Source organism: Xiphophorus couchianus, chromosome 16 (genome assembly GCF_001444195.1).
Source record: "Xiphophorus couchianus chromosome 16, X_couchianus-1.0, whole genome shotgun sequence".
Classification (NCBI taxonomy): domain Eukaryota; kingdom Metazoa; phylum Chordata; class Actinopteri; order Cyprinodontiformes; family Poeciliidae; genus Xiphophorus; species Xiphophorus couchianus.
Window position 1 is genome coordinate 18,355,795 of NC_040243.1, and position 22,426 is coordinate 18,378,220.

A 22,426-nucleotide genomic window follows, 5' to 3' on the forward strand; every position below is an offset into this window, starting at 1 on the left:
TCTGTTCCGCATAAGAACATCCTCAAAGTGAATGTCCAGCCTTAGGCTCAAACTCACATTGGTTATGCAGCAGAAGATTGATTTGAAGCAATCCAGCAAGTCAGCTCCTGAAAAACTTAAAAAATAAAACAAAACTAAATTAAAGTTATGGAATTAACACCTAAATCTATTTAGGTGTTTCAATGTGACTATTAGTAAGACATCAGTAAACAAGAGCGTGCCATTAGCTTTGCAAAAGACTGCTATCATAAAATCTGATGGTAGTTTTAGATGCCAAGAATGGTTCAGTGACTTAAGCTTTTTTGGCAATTACCCTTTCACAGAGAACAAGGCTTGTTTGGATATATTTTTTGCACCCAGCCATTGACTAGACCCACTTATCCAAAGCAAGGCAAATCATAGTGCTTTATATGAGTAGAAGGAAAATAAAACAATAAGCAAAAAATATTAAACTAAATAAGGAAAAATAATAAGATCAGACAGTGTTCTGGATCAGCTGCAGCTGTTTGTTTGACTTTTTAGGCAGATCTGTGAAGACATTGTAGCAGTAATCAATGCGACAAGAGATAAACGCATTGATGAGTTTCTCTAGATCTTGCTGGAGCATTATTCCATTAATCCTGGAAATGTTCATCAGGTAGAAGGCTGAATTTGTGACTGTCTTTATGTGTCTCTGGAGGTTCAGGTCTGAGTCCATCACTAGAGGCCTGGTCTGTATCTGTAATAAATGAAGCTGTGTGATGACTAGTGGTTGTTCCTCTTGCGGTCCAAAAATATGCTTTTCAGTTTCCCTTCTATTCAGCTGGTGAATGTTGTGGCACTTCCATCTTTGATTTGAAGTTATCCAGGGTCTAGACAATGGATGGATAGGCACTATTGCGTAGGGGAAGCTGGTGTTTATCCATCACAGGAACACACAGAGACAAACAACAACTTGGAATATGGGAGGAAACCAGAGTACCCACACAGACCCCCTGCATTCAAACTCCATGACCTTCTGGCTGCAGGATAGCAACAGTGCTACTCCACCTGTGGATTCTGCTTTATCTGCAGTTACTGTTTCCCGCATGCTCTCTCCTTCGTTTCGTGTTTCTACCAATACCTGCTAGCTCGCATGCTAAACCACTTGCTTTTGCTTTTGCTTCTCTTAAGTCAAGACCCAGTAGGCGTCAAGTGTTACAACAGACTCCTTTAATGCACAACCATCCTTCTACATCACAGGATATTGAACTTAGTCACCTCAGGTCCTGCTTACAGGAATTCAACATATTTTATAGCTTACTTCTCTATTTGATGAGTCATTGAATGATGTATGATAAACGGAACATATTTAGCACCCTTTTCTCATCACAACTTGAATAATGTGAGAGGCCATGTGCCAAAAGTGTTAATTGCAGTTATTTGGGAGTCAAATCACATTGTTATACAGACCTATAGTGCTCGTATTATGAGCGCACCGTCTCTTGTTATTGTTCTCACCTCTTCCCCACAGTGCACCCACCGTTCCCCTCCCTTCCTCCCCCACGTAACACTATCGTCCTCTCAGCGGTTTTCCGCTTTAGGCACTGCGGACTCTGACCTTTGGGCGAGAGCTGTACGCTCGTCTTCCTCCTCCCTCACCTTCTCCCCGCTTTGACACCCCTAGCTGATGCCGACAGCTAAGTAGCGCCAGCCTCCGGCTCTACGTACCCACTCAGTCAGACAAGCCGAGAGGCTGCTGACAGCAGAGATCAGACGGGTGAATGTTGCAACACTTTCTGCATTGTGTACATGAAGGCCTTGTGGTTTGGACTGTCTATGCAGTAAGTTATAGGGAGGAGTGTTTCACAATGGCCTTTTTCTGAACCTTTAGCCAGAGAGGAACACTACAGTCTTATCTAAGCATTTCTGGGTCACAGTCACTTCACTTTCATCTTGACATTTTGTTGCCGATGTGATAATATCACGCCAAACCATGTTGTCATCAAACTTTTTCTGTTATTCTTCTACTTATGGCTTGTTTTGCTCCTGATATACCCTAGGTATTCATGCCCTCATTCCTTATTTTTCCATAATTGTGAAGCGGTATAATATCTTAGTACTTCAAATTAGACAAAACTAACTTACAAGTAACAGTTAAGAAATATATAATATCTTGAAGTAAATAATTTCTTAATCTTGATGAAAAAGTGAAAGTTTTTCCCATTATATGCATTTTGCATGCCTTACATAACTTCTCTGACTTTCTCTTTTTAACGCATAAAACACTTTTCAAACATAACAGAAAAAAGATAAATAATAGAGAATATCACGCCAATATCAAACAAGGAGGGCTTGGAACCTAAAAGTAATAAGAATGGTTTACCTGTCTTTTTAACTTAGTGACATGGTGAGTTAATTGCATTATTCTACACCCTGAGAAAATAAAGATTTTCAGTACTACACAAAAGGTGAAATGTTTTCATGTTATAAGTGAAATAATCTGCCAGATTGTCAGTTTATCATTGATATTAAAGAATTATTTACTTAAGACAAGCTCCTATATTATATGTCTTGCTGAAAAGTTACTTGTAAGTTAGTTTTGCCTTATTTCAAGGTAGTATGCACCAGAAACTATGTCAAAAATACTTGGTAAGATTTAGGATTTTATGCAGTGAACGACAAGAAGTTTAAAATTGTTCTGCATTTAACTCCATTTATTATTAAGTGTATGCTCCATTGCAATGGACACAGCTACAGGCCTGGTCGCTGCACTAAAATGTTTGGTGACCTCTGGTTAACAAGAATGCTGCCTCCTTAACTGTCAACCTGTTTCCCTCTCACAAGCAACCAGAGTTGTTTATGTGCATCTGCAGTGGTTGTGGCTGTAACAGCAGCGGTTTTAAGTCTTTACAGCTTAGTGAGTTTCAGAAAGCCAGAGAGAGAGAGAGAAAAAAGAGGTTTTATTTTTACATTTTCCCCCCCAGCATGATTCTAAATCTGATCATTTTTGCCTCTCCACTCCTTTGAACCATCTTTTTTTAAGCCGGGTTTTGCTGATGCAAACCACTTCACAAGAACATGGAGTTTCTGTGCATACAGCCCCTTGTTTTACGCTGCAATTGAAACAGGATGTGGTGATTCTTTGCGTTTCTTGCTTTCAGTACAATTATTATGACCTTAAAGCATGTGATGGGGCCCAGGTATGGTGACTGCATGGCTGCTGCTGAGAGAGGAGGAGGAGGAGGAGGAGGCAGAGGAGGAAGAGGCGAGCAAAATAGCCCCACCAGCAACACGCAGTAGCACCTCCACCAACCCGGCCCGTCCCTTCTCACTATCGCTCACCGCTGCTGAAGCTTCCTGTAAGACCTGTGAGCTGTGGTTTCAAGTGGAAAATGTCACTGGGCACTTAGAAGAAAACAGAAAAGGGGCGAGAAAGACAAGAGAGAGAGAGAGAGAGAGAGAGAGAGCTGATGTGACAGTCAGTTTGCTCTACTAGAGAGAAAGAGGTGCAGAGAGAGAAATGAGAGAAATCTAATCATCTGGCCAGAGGAGGACTACGCGAGGATGTCATTCCTCTTGCCGACCACCTGCTATCAGGATACATAAGGTAAGTTTTTTTCCCCAACTCTGCTCAGGAAAATAACAGAAATGCAAAAGTGAAAAGTCAAATTGAGCATGTTTTCTGTGCAAATTTCTAAATAAATTCACTTCTTACCTTTTCAACACAACACCATGGTGTTGTTCTGGGTCGCAGTGGTGAGATCACTCTTCTCTGTTTGCTTGACTTAAAGTGACAACATTTAGACTTTCCATTTATAGCTGTTGCCATCTTTATCAAAAAAACCCGAAGCTTAATGACACTGAACACTGAATGTAGTCACTTGTTTCTGAAGCGTGATGTGAATTGGCTTATAGTAGTAATAAAGGATAAAGTGAGTCATTATATAGTCTGGTTGGAGCTCTTTCTGTTATAGAAAGGTAAAGGTAATTATATTTATATAGCACATTTTCAGCAACAAGGCAATTCAAAGTGCTTTACAGGATTTAAAAGGAAATACTAACAAAATAACAAACCAAAGGAAAGAGCAAAAGAAAAAAAAAAAGCTAATAATGTTGATCCAAAGTAAATAAACTAGATACTCCTATTCAGGGTTGGTAGATAAGTATAAGTAAATATCCTCTGGTCTAATTCCTTTTCTGGGTTGGGAGAATAGGAGTCTAAAAAGTAGTTGCTAAGGTAGTTTTTCTGGGTTACAAGTTCTAATCCCTGTTCTGTGTTGCTAAATCAGTGTAAGTAAGTAAGTAAGTAAGTAAGTAAGTAAGTAAGTAAGTAAGTAAGTAAGTAAGTAAGTAAGTAAGTAAGTAAGTAAGTATCCTCTGGACTTCTGGGATGCTAGATAAGTATAAGTATTTTCTGGACTCTCTAAGTGTGCTCTAAATTTGTAAAAGTAAGGAGTACTCCACAGTTTCTAAGTAATAATAAAAACGAAATGTTCCTGTTCTAGAAGAATTTTTTTCTGGATTCTAACTTTGTTCTAATTCCTTTTCTGGGTTGCAATAATAGTCTCTCTGCATCTAGATAGTGAGTACTCTACAGTTTCTAAAATATGAGCTAAAGAGTGACTGATAAACTAGAGTCTCTGGATTCCAAGTTTGTTCTAATTAATTTTCTGTGTAAAAAATGAGTACTCCACAGTTTCTAACAAAATAAAATAAAAATAAAATAAAAAAGAGTTACTTACACAGTTCATTAATTTCAGATGAGTGTTTGATTTTTATTGATCAATCTGAACCTTTATTACACAACTAACCCATTGAATGTTTTTAAAGGCAACAATTGGTTGAAGAACTATAAATTTAATGCAGAGTTTCTCTAATGCACACAGAGTCAAAACTATATGTATATATATATATATATATATATATGTAGCTCCTTTAAACCTCATGCTAATATTTAGATAAATGTGGCCTGTGCAAGTTGGACATTTGGTAAAACCTTCACCAAAAGCTTTGTGGTTAGAAATGCTAAAGATAGATTTAATGCCTGGCTTTTAAGGCTACGTCTGCACGTTTTTATATCAGGATGAGGTCAGGACCATTCCAGAAACTTGGTTTTGGTGCTGGTGTTGTCAGAACACCCAGCTGTGTCAAAGCTCCACTCTGACGCAAGCCGTCACCTCCAAGCGAAGGAGATGAGTCAGGAGGCTTAAGAACAACTGAGGAACCACAGAGTCTGCTGTGAACTGAACTGCACTGGAGCTTCGGTATTACCGTACACCATAGACTAGAGAGGGTGCCAACCAAGGAAGAAGTGACAGCTTACAAGCTGGACTGAAACTTGGTAAATGTCGTCTGGAGAAACGTTTAGTGGTCGGATGAGATGAGGCTTTCAAAATTAGGAACATTAGGGGCTTTCAGGTTTCAGAAACAAGTTACAGAGACAAACATTTCTTATTTAGTCTCATTGATATTCACCTGATTTCTGCCCTTCTTCAGTCATGTCGCTGGCTGTGGAGACGCTGTGGGCCCTGTGGATGTCGCTGGTTCTGATTCCAGCTCATTCTCACAAAGCCTCACCCGGTACGGACGTGTTCGATAATTACTGTCTATTTTTTTTTCTATTTCTACTAAAAATCAGCAGATAAATAAAACTAAAACTAGTTTCTGTTGGAGCCTCTTCAGAGTCCACCGCTCTGTTAGGACACCTTTCTAATCTCCTTGTTTGTCGTCTCAAGGACTCGTCTGCACAAATAACTTTGTTAACAACGTCAGCTGCAGTTGGACCGGAGCTGGGCTTGGTTCTGCGGAGGACTGTTCGATTTATGGAGAGCATACTGTTTGGATTAATAGACAACCGCTCTTAACCCTGTAAGATATGACAGACATTTTCTGGAAAAGAGAACATTTCTGTTATTTTTCTTTTGTTGTGTTTTTTGCTTATTAAAGATGACGCTGTACGTTTAATCCTTTTGGTCTTGTTTTCCAGTCAAAGCTGCAAACTGAAACAACATGGAAATTCTTCTCTGGGCTGCAGCTTTGTCTTTGGAAAAACAGTAAGCGGTCTTCTCACCTCTTGAACTTTTCCACATTTTATCACATTATAGTGACAAACGTCATATTTATTTCACTGGAGTTCATGTCGACAAAGCGAGGCCAGCTTCCATTTTATAATCGTGTTGGTCTTTCAAATACAATCCCAACCAGGAGCTTGTGGTTGGAACCTTGAAAATCCTGTTCCTATCTGCTTATAAGACATTTTTTATGTGATGTTTCTGTGTAGGAGTTCTCTGGTTATGACGTGATGCCAAACATCTATTTGAAGTGTAACGGGACACTGGTGGAGAAGATCACAGGCTACAAGCCAGGGGAACACAGTGAGCTGCTTTCCCTCTCTTAGCTCTCTCTCACTGTTGTAGTCTGGCCTCAAGTGCTTTAATATGTAATTATTTGTGCAATGGTTGGTTAAATCTTGTTTTTTGTGTGTGTGTGTGTGTGTTTGTGGACATATAGTTAAAATGCATCCTCCAGGAGCTCCCCAGGTCAACATCACTGCCAATTTCACCTTGATATCATGGAGCCTGGGGAATCCTGTCTCAAAGTATTTCACCTCTGGCTTCGACTTCCAGCTTCAGATTAAACAGAGACAACAGCAATGGAGGGTGAGAACATTTATACATGTTTACACTTGTTTGCATCTTGAAATCTGTTTATTTAAATAGAAATTTGGGAATAAACCTGAATAAAACTCACCGATGTGGTAGAAATATCACTTATGCAAGATAAAGTGACAAAGGTTTGTTCAGTCACTGTTTTGTTCAGTACGCAATTGTTTTTTTCTTTGCTCAACCAAGATTCTGTGTTCCTCCCACCCCCCACTGTGAACCGATTCAACTATTTGGGAACGACGGCAAGGACATAATCTAACATAATCTAAATGTTACTCTGGATTTCTTCTAATTTATCTCTTAAATCTCTGAATACAAAGAAAGAACAAATAAAAATGGGAATGAAGAGAACAGAAAATAAACCATGTTTTAGTCATGCTCCTTCAGTTTTCACTGTTAGAAAGCATCACTGCAGCTTCGGGTGAGTCTTCTGCATCCAGGCTGATTTAGAAATGGCAACAAAAACAAAAAATTAAAAAAATAATGAAAGTTCAAAACTTCCTCAGGTATTAGTTTCTACCCTGACCTTAATTCAGCCATTAGACCAGGGGTGGGCAACTCCAGGCCTCGAGGGCCGGTCTCCTGCAACTTTTAGATGTACCTCTACCTCAATAATAAGGTCAAATAATGAGGTCATTAGCAGGACTCTGGAGAACTTGACTGACCTTAGGAGGTGATTCAGCTGTTGGATTCAAGTGTGTTGGATCAGGGAGACACCTAAGAGTTGCAGGAAACTGGCCCTCGAGGACCAGGATTGCCCACCCCTGCATTAGATGGTGAGGCGACAGCGGCAGGAGTTGCCGGTTTGAACTCCAGCTCAGTCTGTTTCAGTCGTCGTGTCCTTGAGCATCATTAGTGTGTGAATGTGTGAATGTAGTGTGTAGTGAAGTAATCTGGATGGCATAAAGCGGCATTTAGTGTTCGCCATTCCGTTACTTTTCCTGTCCAATCTGTTCATGTCCAAATGTAGGATGTTAGGGAAACATGGAACCTCGATATTATTGCTGAATATTGTAATGATGGCATGCCAACGACCTAGAACGGTGTGCTGGGGCCGTTTTATGTAGAAAAAACAAGGACATTTCTGAGTTGGAAAAGTTGAAGATTTGCTAGAAAGAAATTTAGAAACGTTGAGATTAACCTCAGAAACTATCTGGAAAAAATACTCAGAGATTTCAGGGTTTGAAAAATTTAAGATTTGTTAGGAAAAAAAAATTAGAACTTTCTAGATTAATCTAAGAAATGTTCCAGATAAAAACGTCAGTTTCAAAATGGTAAACTTTTGGATCTCAGAAATCCAGAATGTTTTTTTCTTGAGAACTTCTGAGTTTTTTCATGCACGGGCAAATAACAAAAACAATGGTGGATAGGGTAAAATGTGCTATTACACCAAGACCCTCCAGATGACAGATCTTAACCTCTAAGGCAAAGTCGGGCCATCGTCTAGAGGAAGCTCATCTTAACCCCTTTTATCTGGAATTTCCATCCTTTTGGGAATGATCCATATCTCTTGACCATAGACAAAAGCCATTTGAGAAAATGTGCTTTTTGTTATTCTTTGCGGTCTGCCAACATCTGAGTTTACTAGTCTGATGCCGACACCTGTTGCGTTCACTTTCACTTAAACTGCAGCTTAAATTAGTGACTGTATGTTTTCGTGTTTTCTCTAAATTCTCCCTAGGTGTGAGTGTGTGTGTGCATGGTTGTTTGTCCTGTATGTCTCTGTGTTGCCCTGCGACAGACTGGCGACCTGTCCAGGGTGTACCCCGCCTCTCGCCCGGAACGTAGCTGGAGATGGGCACCAGCACCTCCCGACCCCATTAGGGACAAGGGTGAACAGAAAATGGATGGATGGATGGATGGATGGATGTTTTCGTGTGATGAAATGGGGTAGTGTTCACTTTCATCCAGCTGATATTGTCGCAGATCTGCTCGCTGACGTTAATATCTCTCAGGACTCCAGAAATGTTTCCACGAGGGAGCGAGAGCTGAGGTTTGAGGTGGGGAAACTAAAGAGCGGCTTGGAAGTCAGAGTCAGAGTCAATCCGGTTGGGAGACCCGGCAGCCACTGGAGCGACTGGAGCCCGACAACATCCTGGGAGGATTTGAAAGATGAGAAAAGTGAATTCATTAACCAAAACACAATTTTTATTCTCATACCTCTCCTACAAGTTTATTTCTATAGTTTCTAACTTGGGTTTGGTCAACGTTTTGTATCTGACCAGGTCATTCATACTCACCATCGGATCAGAACACAGTGAGGTGGAGCTTATTGGCCCTCGGCTTGTTTCTCGCCACCGTCATCATTGTGTTGGCCCGCTACAAGACCCGGGGGTAAGTAATTGATCATCCTGATAGTGTGTGTTGGCATGATGCCATGCCTAAGCTAATGCTGAGCTTGTTTACTTTCAGGCTGCTCAAAGGGAAGCCTCTACCAAATCCCTCGGAGTACTTCCAATCTCTCCACACTGTCCACCAGGGAAATCTGAAAGTAATTATTATGTCCTCATTGCAATGACAGCGTCTGTGTGTGTGTGTGCTTGAAAGAGTTACAGCAATGTAAGACTGATTGACAAATTCGTTTATAGTTTTGGGAAGCGCCGGTGGTATTGTTTTTTTCACATTTTTTTCAAAGCTGCAACCACAAACTTCAATGTTTTGATTGGGATTTTTTGTGACAAACCAACTCCAATGAGTCTAATTGAGACAGAAAAGCGAGAGAAGTCTTTCCTCCAGGGTTTAATTTTACCCGACTTGTGATCAATGCCGTCCAGCTTTGCTGAAGGAAGGTATCCCGACATCGTGATTCAGCCGCTGCCATGTTTTACAAAATGGGCGGTGTGTTCAGGGTTTGTGTGCAGTGTTAGTTGTTTCGCACACATAGTGTTTAGCAAAAAAGGCAAAAGTTGAACTTTAGTCCCGTTTGATTGGGTGGTTGCTATGGTCACTCATGGCTTGTGTCAAACTTTATAAAGGAAGTAAAGGAGATGAAAGCAAAACACTTAGCAGGTTTCTGTTTATTTGAAAGTAAAAGGTGTCATTTTCCTTTTAATTCACAATTATAGACTATTGTGTGTTGATCTCATGTAATCTGAGTAAACCACATCGAGGTTTGTGGTTGTAACATCACTGAAATGTAAAAAAAAAAAAGTCCTTTCAAGTCACTATAATTTCACAATCAACACACACTAATGCACCTTTGTCATCCCTGAACCTGAATTTGCTTCTTGTTTTTCCTTCAGGAATGGCTTAATCCCTTTTCAGGGACCCAGTCGTTCTTCGTCACCCCTTCGTGCGACCGAATCTCCCATGTTGTGGTGTGTGAGGACTGGAACGAGGAGGCATCCTCCCCGTCTCCAACTTCCATCACCACAAGCCCCCTTCTTCACTTCCACAGATACCCCACTTCTTGCTCAAACAACAACGGCCTCATCTACAACTCGTCGTCCCTGTCAAGCTTCTCAAACGTGGGCTACTTCATGTCCAGCTCCTCCGGCGGCGGCTCGGCTCGGACCGACTCCAACCCGGCTTACTTCGCCTATCAAGACAATTTCCAGGACCCTCCCCACATCCATGGCCTGCACTTCCGCCTGTGTGATTCCCTCGCTTCGTATCCCGAATATGAGAGCTTGAAAAGGGAGCCGGAGAGCCCCGACTCTGGTTTTGGCATTATGAAGGAAGATGAAATGAAAGAGACACAGAGAGCGATTAGCAGGGAAGGGGAGGAAGTTCTGATTGACCAGAGTTCCCCTCTTCTCTTCCTTCCTCTCCACCTTCCCTATCGCCCTCCCTCCTCTCCATCAGCTCATCCTTCCACGTTGACACAGCCGTCTGAAAGCCAGCAGATGGACGCTGCTGAGACAGACACAGGCAGTAGCTCAGCTGCTCAGCCTGTTGCTGGCGCCATGTACAGATCCTCCTCTATGCCCGTGGAACCCTTCAGAACCGGCTATCTGACGCTTAAAGAGCTGCAAATGACATTCAGTAACAAATCCATCTAAAAGCTGACCTTAGAAACTTGACTCATCATTAGGAGGAATTCAAGAAGTGTTTCTAAGGAGAGAAAACAGAAAAAATGCCAAATTTGTCACAAAAATTCAAAGATAGACGCAAAGTAGTCTATCTACTGTCTACTACTTGAGGACAGTAAAGTGTACCTTGGTAAAATTTTTGAAGTCATCTGGCTGAGAGTGGTTTGGAGAAGAATAAGAAAGGAAGAAGTTTGTGTGGTTTATCTCAGATCTCTTAATCACAGAAAACATAACTGACATAAACTTACTTGGGATGTTTGATCTCATGGTGTCAAGAAAGCCACCCCCCAATACTGCAACCATTTTGCATCCCCAGTTTTTACAAATCTCAGCCTATTTTTGTGTACTTGGCTTGCAAAATTGTACTATAGGTTGTGCATGTCATTTATATGATCTAACACGTGTGGGTTTTCCCTAACAATCTGAGTTTAGCATTGGCTGCTGCATCTCCCCATTCTGTCTGTGTCACATCGCCGGCTCTGGTAAGCAAATCCCTAGGTTTATGAAGTAGAAGAATGACTTTGTCTAAGAGCTTTGTCTACACATGACTAACTAGGACGGTGACCACAAGTCATCAAAACATAGAGCAAACATTGCTAATATTAGCCTAGCACTACAGCTGACTTTCCTGGATAAAAATAAGGTCATCAGCAGCCAGATGTAAGTTTATTGAAGACTAACGGTGTGTTGAGTCACATACAGCTACAGAAATAAACAATAAAAAGATGCTTATGGCATTCCTCTGTTGGAGCAGCAACTAACTAGGACAAAATACATGTAGCTTTCTAGAAACGCAGATATTAGAGGCTGCAACGCCATTTGTAAGTGTGCCACAAGTACGTTACTGATGTAGCCCATTTGCAGCAGACCCATGGGGTTCCCAGGAGGTTGAAACCACAATGGTCCATAAATGGCTTAAATCTGCAAATACTTGAAACCTTCCCCACCCAAAAGACGCCTATTACTACCTATTTTAGTAGTTGAAACATCAAATACACCTTAATATCCACTGATACGCGCAGTGGAAGCCATCTTTGCACTACCGCAGAAACTAACACCCAGTTAATCGTCTTGGCTCTTGGGGACAAAGACAATCGGCACCAAAGAGAACGAATGAGGCTCCTGCTTTGGGTTCTTTCTAAATACCAGCCAATAGTGTATCAAGAAGCATCGTCTCTTGGTGTTTCAGCTTCCCAAGCTTCATTTGCTTTTGAATAGTTTGGAATGATCACTGAAATAATTACAATTTGGCAATTGGCAATTTTCTGCCAATATTTTGGAGTCAGGGCTGCACAGTGGCGCAGTTGGTAGCACTGTTGCCTTGCAGCAAGAAGGTCCTGGGTTCGATTCCCGGCCCGGGGTCTTTCTGCATGGAGTTTGCATGTCCTCCCTGTGCATGCGTGGGTTCTCTCTGGGTACTCCGGCTTCCTCCCACAGCCCAAAAACATGACTGTTAGGTAAATTGGTCTCTCTAAATTCTCTCTAGGTGTGTGTGTGTGTGAATGGTTGTTTGTCCTGCGACAGACTGGAGACCTGTCCAGGGTGAATCCTGCCTCTCGCCTGGAACGTTAGCTGGAGATAGGCACCAGCAACCCTCCTGACCCCTCTAAGGGACAAGGGTGTTAGAAAATTGATGGATGGATGGATTTTGGAGTCACATTCCACAGAGAAAATCTGCAAAAAGTTGAATCTGCAAATCCTGAGCCACAAGTAAGGGTCCATTGTCATACTGATTATTGTAAAGCCCAGACTTCTATCAAACTGGGAATGTACAACCTATGTACTATTACATTAACTTTTTCTGTGGCTGCTCCCCCCCCGCCCCCAAATATATAATATAGGTGAGGTGATCTGAACTGCTTTTCTCACATCATGAGAAATTTTTGAAGATGGTGAAACCTAATAAATGAGCTGCTAAGAGCTGCATAGATGTAAGGGGAAGAAAACGCTGATAAATCTGTGCTGGTTTAACTTCACTGCTAATTTTTATTGTACTATATTGTTTGATCTGCATTAATTAGTTATCAACGTTTATCCTCAATAAAGAAAAATACAACAGCTGCTGTTGGTTCTTGTATAAATGGTGCCCTTGTTGAGACTCTTCTCCTTGACCAGATCCTCCTGTTTTCCACAAATAGAGTGAGTGATTTGACCAAAGTTGCAGATTCAGAATGATTTTATTGTCATCACAGAGAAGCACAACGAAATTTCGTTTCAGTATAGTCCGTCCAAAGAAAAGACAAACAACATTTGACATGGGAAGACAGTGCCTGAGGTTGCATGGGACGCACAACTCTTTTTGACAATTTGACATCAAAAAGCTGTTAAAGATCTTCTTTTTTTTTTTACCAACAGACCTTCCGTTAACCTATTTGGTCGGGGATAGGGGATGATGCCAGTCTCCAGTACACACTGGAGGAGAGGCAGGCTACAGGTCACCAGTCAGTCACAGGTTATCAAACAGATGCAGAATTTCACAACTCTTAAACTACATTTTAAATCATCATCTCTAATAAGTTTAGAGTATTCATAATAATGTCGGATTCTGGCATTATTGTGCTAAAATCCTTGACAGATTCCTTTAGAAAGCAGTGACATTATCTTTTTATTTAGCTATAAAAATCAGAAACCAACATTAACAAGTTACCATGAATGCAGCGGCACCCCCTAAGTGGGTCTAGGACGGGTGAGGAGTGGCATGGACCCCGGTAAAAGTGCTAATATAGTTCTCAAAAGACAGGAAAATAATGGATTTTATTCTGGATATTTTACCAATAATGATGAAATATCTTTATTGGGAATGTCAATGTCAATGTCAAATTTATTTATATAGCACCTTACAGCAGACAAGACTGCACCAAAGTGCTGTACAAAACAACAACACAAAAACAACAACACAAATGACAAAACAGAACACACATCATTTAAATGCCAGAGAGTAAAAGTGAGTTTTAAGAAGCGATTTAAAATGGTCCAGGCTGTGGGCAGATCTAATCTGGAAAGGTAAGTTATCAACAGAAAAAGCTCGATCTCCTTTCCTCTTAAGTCGAGTTCGAGGAACTGTAAGTAATAACTGATTATTTGATCGTAGCGTTCTGGACACAGACTGGAGATTTAAAAGGTCCCGAAGATAAGGGGGGGCTAACCCATTTAAAACTTTAAAAGTTAACAAAAGAATACCAATTAAATTTCGTTAGTTTTTTCTTATAACGATCTTTCTTCGCATTTCATCCAACACAATGAAATATCGTTTTTGCCATTGCTATGCCAAAAACACAGATTTTCTTCTCTCTGTCTTGGAATCTGTTGCTCTTAGACGCTCTCTGATTGTTCACATATCAATATGGCGCCAACGTTGCTCCAGAATTGAGTCATGACAGACTTTTGATGTCTTGTCACTCGTACCACCTACACACACGCCCCCGTATGATAGAAAATCTCAGGTGGCATCGAAACGAGTGTCGTCCAAGCTAAGAGAAAGCCAGCTGGGTTCGCTGTTTCTTTTGGTGCCACCTCATATCTTTACATTTAAATTAGCTCCTGTGCTGCACCTGCTACATTTAGGTTAGCAGATGCAGCAGATTCCGTACCACACAGCTCACTTTTATGGGCTTCCATACACTTTTAGTAAATCACTCAGGTCAATATTTGTGTTGTCACTCCTCCTCCTCCTCTCTGCGCGTGCGGCACGTTTCCGTTGCTCACCGTGACATCTATACAGAGACCGAAGAAAACCGAGAAATGGGTCACCAGTCACTTCCTGTGTCGTGGAATGAGGGCTAAGGGGTGGGCATGTGTTGTGAGTGAGTGTGGGAGAGCTGTGTGTGTGGGTGGGTAGTGTGTGAGTGTTTACATGTCCTGTCAGGTGGTCCTGGCGGTCTGGGTGTGTGTGTGTGTGTGTGTGAGCGTATGTATTAGAGTGTGGTTTGACATTTAACTCTGACACAACCAGCAACATCCGCTCACCCCAGAGTCAGTTTATCATATTTAGCCATGTAAGTACGAAAACGCCTGAGATGTTCGTTTTCATCAACATTTCTGCCATTCGTCTTTGTTTTTTGTTTGCACAACACTTCTCCACACTGATTTTATCAGGACAGCTTATTAAATCATTCTGATACACATGTGCACATTAAACCTCTTTTCCCCCCAGGTGCTGTTTTAGATATTAATGCATTCACACCCCTTCACACAGCTCTAGATCAACTGTAGAAATCTGAAAATAACAGTCTTATTTTCACAGAATTAAAAGCAGATTATGTAACCAGATAGGAAAGTAAATATCTACAAAAGAGCAAGCAGTCGCCACATTCATTTGTGACACCTGTGCAAAATCGTAGCATGTTTAGCTTTTGCGTGAAGCTCAGATGAAATTGTGACAGCTATGCTGAGGCGTTTACGCAGGAACCCAGAGTTGTGCTGGTGTGGTCAGATGTACCACAGATATATGTAGCATGAATGTTTCTCTCATGTGCAGAGCCTTGATAATATATTTATACACATTTTGTCCCCCCCACACACACACATTTATCACATGCTGCAGTGGTGTTGAGATCTTATCTGATAGGACAACACAATAAAAGAAAGATTCAATCAGTTTTGAAATTAAAATCTTAATTAAAGTGGTTTTAATTAAATATGCATATTTTTTTTTAAATGTTTTTGTTTTTAGCCACCTTTATTCACAGATCTCTAAATTAAATCCAACCATGTTATCTATTTATTTTATTCATCAGAGCCAATCTGGGTGGAATTTCTTTTCCAGCTTTATTTTTAGATTTTTAATTTTAACATAAATATCACACTGTGATGAGACCCACCAAGATATAGGAGATATTTATTGTGACTAGATGGATGATCAGATTGTTTGGCAATTTTGATGTCTTAAGTAACAAAAAATGCAGAAGATTTCATAAAGAAATAGAGAACAAAATAAATAAATAAGCAACAAGAATCGAAAAGTTTAATTTAATATCCAAAACAAGAGAGGATCCGTATATCTTTGGTGTCAGCCTTTATTTTTAAATGTTAGAGGATCTGTACAGAATAAAATATTCATATCTTAGTTTTTCCAATATCAGTCAATCAAATTTATTTGTATAGCAAATTTTATTTCATTCTTTTACATCATAAAATTAAAAATAAAAAGTCATAAAAACATCATACATTCACCAGTTGAGAAAACCAGAAACAAACATTACATTTTGTCATCAATAGACATCATATATATTGGTAAATGTTTCATTTATTATGATTAAAAGGCAACTCTAAACAGACGGGGGTTTAGCCTTGATTTAAAGGAACTCAATGTTTCGGCTGTTTTGCAGTTTTCAGGACGTTTGTTCCAGATTTGTGCTGTGTAGAAGCAGAATGCTGCGTCTGGTTCTTTCCACCTGAGAGTCACTTAATCTCAATATAAATCCAGCAGTTCTGTTTCTGGCTGTGGAGGATTGTCAGAGAGCAAGCAGCGTCATGAAGATCAACAAACTCAGAACGCAGGTCAGGGAGAAAGTTGACAAACAGAAAAAAATTAAAAATATAAAGAGATATATTTGATATGGTCACAAGTCCAACATGTAGAAGGTTCTCAATGCAGGTCAGAAAGAAAGAGGCTGTAAAAGATGAAAACAAAGCAGAGGTTCGTCTTTCTGCAGTGCAGCAACCGCAATGGCTAAAACGTAGGCGTTTAGATGATGCGTCAGAATGGCCCAGTCAAAGTCCAGACTGAAAAACGACAAAAGTGCGAACGAGTTCGATAGCTATGAATCCTAGGTGACAGCGTAGATCAGATCAGCGATAGATGAAGACGCTCCGGGCTTGTTTTGGACCTCTAACCCACAGCTGACTGTCAGGAACGCGAGGACGGACCCGGACACGAGAGCCACCTGTTCGTCTGTGAGCCACAGCGACCGGAAGGGGACCAACAGTTTCTCAAGAACACCCAACACGTCAAGAACATACGCACACACAAAAAAACCCTGTTTGCAACATTGAAGCACATGAAAAAAAAAGAAGAGAGAAACTCGTGTTTCGCACGCATGTTCTCTTGCACACGTGTGCTGCAGGCCGAGAGGAGCCAGACGAAACGTTCTCACCGGCTGTCTTTTTTTTTTCCTGAGCTAAACCACAAGAATGCTTTGAGGTCTGAAGTTTGAACTCACCTCTGCTTTTTTCAGTTTGAATGCACTTCCCCTCTAATCACGCTGATGCGTAAGAACGACATATCTTGAAGAAAAATGAGAGTGGGGTTGCGGTCGGAGGGGCCCGGAGGTGTGGAAATATCTTAAATTCACCACAAAAAATCTCTTAACCCTTGAGATGAACAGAAGAATGCGAATATCTGATCTACTTTTGACCGCAGGCCCCAGCTGTTTTGCTCTGTTGCTTCTTGTGAGTCGGTTGCATGAGCTTCAGATTCTGCTGTGGTCTGCAGACAGGAGGAGAAAATGGTTCCTCTGCAAGGTGGGAGCATCTAAACTTCATTCGTCGGGTGCACGGGGACTGAGAGACAACATGCAGCTGGGGGGCATCTAGGAGCACCAGAGGAGACTTAAATTGGACTAAACTCATTAAGATAGTAAAAGCAACACTGCAATGTTCAAAGTAGCAATGCTGCATTCGAGTTTTACTCTGAACTGGGAAATCCTGACTGTTACGCGTTCCGAATCCAGATTCCCCACTGGGAAACTGGGAGCAACTCCGACTCCCCCCAGTTACGGCTTTGCGTTTCAACATGGCCGCTCCTCACGGCAGCAGTAGCGTTGGCGGAAACGTGTTTATTCTACAAGATGCGAGGTAAAAGTATGTCTAAAATCAACGTTACATGTAGCGCCTGAAACGCAAAACTGAGCAAATTAAAACTGCTGTGTGCTTATGGAAAGTAAAGCTTAAAATGACGTTTGTGAGCGTCGCCATGTTGAAATTCCCACTTCTTAACTCAGAGTTCCCACTTCCCAGGTACCTGGAACGCAGCATGAGACTCTCCTGGGGATTTCAGAGGGTAACAAGTGGGTTTATAGGTGACTAATAAGTTGTTATTTTTGCCTAGAACCAAAACCAAAACAATCGTACCAAGATCATCCTTCACCCAACGATTGGTGCGGTTCCAAATGAACCCTACAGCGGATTGTTTGTGCTGCCCTGACACAGCAACCAGGAGAATACAGAATGCTTTTTCATAAAGCAAGAAGCCTTATACAACTTTTGGGACGTCAAAACAATCTATTCATTTTGCTTGAAGCAGTACCCAGAAAAACACTAATTTGTGGATTACGTTCTCCGTGTTTTTGCATGTAGTCTGCTACATTGGGGGCATTGTTCATTTGAAAAACCAATTTTCGCCCAACGTTTAACTTCCTGGTTTATGTCTCAATATGTTGCTTCAATATCCGTTCATGATGTTTTTCTTCCCCACAATTTGAATTATTTTGTGAAGCGCACCAGTCCCTCCTGTCGCTTTGAGATTAAAGACTTCACGGAGTCTTTTGCTTTTCTTCTGAAGTTGATTTGAACATTTTACACCAAAACTTGTCCGTCTTTGAAACGCAGAGCCCGGTCTGCTCCCTGTAACGGTCTGAAGGTAATAACTGTGTGAACAGATGGAACAATTATAACTTAGGGACGTGAAATGACACCCAGGGATGAAGCAGAATCGCGAAGATGCACAACTCTCTTCCTTAAATGTTGTGAATTAACCAATCAGAAAACAGCATATCTGAGGAAAGTAGATCTAGATTATGTCAAATGCTGTGAATTAATCCAGAAGCGTACGAATCCATAGCATCATTGTAGAAGCCTAAATTCAGTTTTTGTTCATTCAGACTTTAGGATAAGTTATGTTCATATTTCTTATTATAATTTGTTTATTTGGATAAAAATGTTAACTAGTTGGATCTATTGCATAGTAATTTACTATATTTGGATACACTAATGTCTTGCAAATTTTCATAAGAAGTCAATTGAAATTCAGGAGATGCTGTTGAGTCAGGAAACTCTTTTAGAACTACAGGTGATGGAGACCCAGCTTAAAAAGAGAATGGAACAGGTGAAGGAGTTATTCACTGACTGCACAGATATTTTTGAGGAGATCAGAGTTGTCAGAAAGCATCTGTCTGAGAAGATAAAGGAGTGTCGGACAGGTGTGGAAAACATCCAGAATTGTCTGAGTAAAATTGAGGCTTCGGATGCAAAAGCAGAAGCCCAAATACAGGACCTAGACGCAGACCTGAGTTCTCAGGAAGAGTACGTGGAAACTGTGTTGAAAGAGGTGGGCTTGGTGTCCAGTGCCCCCAGTTCACCGGTACTGGAGGAACTATCTAATGACTGCAGCAGTCTAAGAGAGGCCATCACACATACCAAAGACATAATCCACCTGAAGAGGGAGGAGAGAGACCTGTTCAAGGTCATCAGCGGCTTTGTGCTCTGATAGACTAGGAGGACAGTTTGAGCAACTGAGGAGGTTTCCGTGAGTTTTTGACGAGGAACTCACTCCTTCACGCGGTGGAGCAGCACAACATGCAGACGCAGCAGAGCTTCTCCCAGAGGATGGACGGCGCCTTCAGCAGCCTGCAGCGCAGCGTACAGCATCACAGCGCCGCCCATGACCGCATGCTGACCGGCTACGCCCACGCCGTGGACGGCCTGCTGATGGGTTTGGACCGGGCGGTTCTGGAGCGGCAGCTGGCGGAGCTGCAGGAGCAGCTGGAGGCGGTTCAGCAGCTGGTCCGAAGCTTCCTGCTGGAGGAGCTGCAGCAGGACGTTCCTACTGGTGTGATTCCTCGGCACCGGGGGTTTGTTTATGAAAGGGTTCTGAAGAAGAGCGTCAGGCGCAGCAAGCTGCTGAGGATGAGGCAGAAGGAGGCGGAAGGACAGCAGGAGGGAGACCAGGTCCAAAATGGCGGACAGCAAAGGCCAGGGCCCTCCATAAAGTCGCCGCTGCGCTAAGGAGAACTGAACCTGCCGCATGTAATATGTAATATTTCACGTGTAAAAATATTTGTGTAAAAGAAACATTTCTGTTTGTTTTTTAGTCAAGTTATTTTGTAATTTTAATTTGTAATAAAACTTGACTCATTTAAACAATTTAAAAAAAAAAAAGGACTGGATCCTCTTAATATAGTTGAATGGTTTACCTGCTGGTTCAAAAAGTTAACAAAGTCCTTAAACTTAGCTCTTTTCTTCGTCCTTTCTTGCAGGTCACAGGCAGATTTTCTCCATGATTCTTTGAGCTTGTATGGCAGTTTATTTGCCAAAGACTTTATATTAGCTGTATTGTCCAAGTCTTCCAGATAGCTAATATCCATCATTGTGTTGGAGCAGCCAGTGAGGAAAAGTGCAAAGGACTGAAGAGCATGTCCATCTTCTGGTTTAATTGCTGGCCATTCCAAAGCCTCTTTAATGTAGGCCTCTGAGATCTTGAAGTCATCTCCAAAGAACTCCTTTAACATCTGTTAACTTTAGTATATCCTGCTGAAGATTCCATATGAATGCAGCTCTTAACCAACTCATGTGGTTGTCCACTTGTATATTGCAGCAAAAACTGAAGTCGATCACGATCGTTATCGGTACGACTCTCGATTCCATGTTCGATGGCCCCAATAAAAGATCTATATACCAATGGTTCTCCATTAAATATTGGTATGGTGAGATCTGGAAGTAGCGATGCCTTATGGTTTTTCACCAGGTACTTTGTGACATGGGCTTGTTGTGAGATAGCTTGGCAAAGCCTGTCCAGCACTGGCCCATGCTGATCTCTAGGTTCAACTTCTGATGCAGATGTAGCCATTTGAACATGTGCAGCTGGAGCAGTACGTTTAAAGCTGGCTGATTTTAATGTGTTTTGTAATGGTAGCTGCAACGTAGATTTTATATCTTCTTCACTGTCTTTTTGATCACCTTGAACGATGCTGTTGTCTTCCTGGACATTTTCGTATTTCTGCAAAATCTTCAATTTAGCATTGGATTCTGCCAATGCTGTTTGTATTGCATGCATTTCTTTCCCTGCTCTTAAAGCAGCTTCAAAAATCTTTTGCTGGGCTTCAAACTCTGCTTCTTCTTTTTCAAGTTCTAGTTTTTCCTGTAAAGCAGCCCACTCTAATTCTGCTTTTAATCTCACTGATGAAGATGATGAGACTGAGCTTCCACATTGTGATGAGGAACTACTTTTATGTCTGCTTGTCCGCCTAGATGTCATAGACCTACTATCTGCAGGTGTCATCTGTTTGTCACACTCCTCAGCCTGCTCAGCTCGATTCAAAACGTCTTTCATCCATCCTTCACAATGCCAAAAGAAGCCATCCATAGCATCATGCTTCGGTTTGAACCAGTCTTTTTGATCTTTCGTGTATTCTTCATCATCCATAACTTTCTGCAGACCAGAGTTGAGTTCTTTAAACTCTTCTTGCAAGCCACTAAATTCCACACGAAGCTTTTTTTTTTTTTTACAGCATCAACGTTTGCGTCATTTTCCATTAACTGTTCAATTTGGTTTTTTAAGCTTGACACCTGGGCTACCTTGGACCTGCGTGCCTGGATTAGCTTAGACTTATGTTCTTCTGCAGCCTTCTCGGTCATTTTTACCGTTCGTTTTTCACTGTCTCGTTCGTCCATAACGAGCTAAACTTCTACGTCTTGTGAATAATAACGTCAACAGCACGTACCGTTCCACTTCGTAGTTCCACCGACTAACGAAAAGCTTGCCATTTTTTTTCTTTTCACTCACGTACTTCAGCTGCAGCTGTCCACTTTCCCCCGAATCTATTAACGAACCGTCTCCTACTCGACGTGTCGCTCGTTATCCCATTTACTCCTTTTCCAAAGTCTCCGTGCTGTTTTCCTGAGGTAATTCCTTGTGAGTTGGGTTGTTCCAAGTAGATACGGTCCACGTAGAGCGAGTTTTTTTGACTAATGTAGTTTCCTAAATAATGAAGCCATAAGCTTGACGCTCTCCGTCTTTCCCATTCGGTCCACTTGATGACGAAAACGACAAAACAAAACAAAAAGGACTGGATCCTCTTAATATAGTTGAATGGTTTACTTCAGAAATAATAATAAAAACGGTACAAAGGTTACCTTTTCCACGAAAAATAAAGAGAAACGACAATTTAAAAGGAAAGAGAGTGAGGTCAAAAAACTGTGTGGCTCCACTCCAACTGCCCCACTGACTCTGGCTAGCCACACCCTAAAATCCTTCATTCCAATTAGATATGCAAATTTGCAAGACATTAGTGTATCCAAATATAGTAAATTACTATGCAATAGATCCAACTAGTTAACATTTTTATCCAAATAAACAAATTATAATAAGAAATATGAACATAACTTATCCTAAAGTCTGAACAAAAACTGAATTTAGGCTTCTACAATCATAATCTGGGAATGATGATCTTAGTGGAGGCAAACTTCTGACTTTAATGAAATTTAAAAAAAGAATTGGGTCTCATTTTCTTGCCATACATCAAATAGAAATAGTTTAGGTAACCCTAACAGGAAGCTTTTAGTCTAATTTGATGTCAGAAAGTGAGAAAAAAAAAAGATTCACCTTATTGACATTGCCTGGAAAATATGGGTTTGATTAAATTTCACGTCTGCCTTTAAGTTCCTGTAATTTGTCTTACGTAATCCTTGAGGTAATCGTCCTTCCTCCAAGCAGCCGAACTCAAAACTCAACTCCAAAGCTAATCAAAACATTCCCTTTCTGTTTCCCCTCGCCTTTCCGCTGGATTCCCTCATTCCTTGCAGCTGGGTCTCCGGAAATTTGAGAGGAATTCA

At 41.2% G+C, this 22,426-nt stretch overlaps 1 protein-coding gene across 1 annotated transcript; it reads left to right on the top strand.

The window, feature by feature from the left end:
* The first annotated feature begins 3,257 nt into the window (after positions 1–3,257).
* Positions 3,258–11,384, top strand: il2rb (interleukin 2 receptor, beta). The gene is made up of 10 exons (XM_028043072.1): positions 3,258–3,568; positions 5,458–5,541; positions 5,697–5,829; positions 5,948–6,014; positions 6,242–6,335; positions 6,472–6,620; positions 8,582–8,747; positions 8,852–8,960; positions 9,039–9,117; positions 9,869–11,384. Exons 2-10 carry the CDS (start codon positions 5,460–5,462, stop codon positions 10,625–10,627), a joined length of 1,638 nt encoding a protein of 545 aa, XP_027898873.1. The 5' UTR covers positions 3,258–3,568; positions 5,458–5,459; the 3' UTR covers positions 10,628–11,384.
* Positions 11,385–22,426: the final 11,042 nt, after the last annotated feature.

What these genes read in the sequence shown, in the direction of transcription:
- il2rb (XM_028043072.1), top strand. Translation starts at nt 5,460, where the DNA reads ATGTCGCTGGCTGTGGAGACGCTGTGGGCCCTGTGGATGTCGCTGGTT. An exon ending in GCTTTGTCTTTGGAAAAACA is followed by an intron (nt 6,015 to 6,241) that starts GTAAGCGGTCTT and finishes GTTTCTGTGTAG; the next exon opens with GAGTTCTCTGGTTATGACGT. An exon ending in AGAGACAACAGCAATGGAGG is followed by an intron (nt 6,621 to 8,581) that starts GTGAGAACATTT and finishes AATATCTCTCAG; the next exon opens with GACTCCAGAAATGTTTCCAC.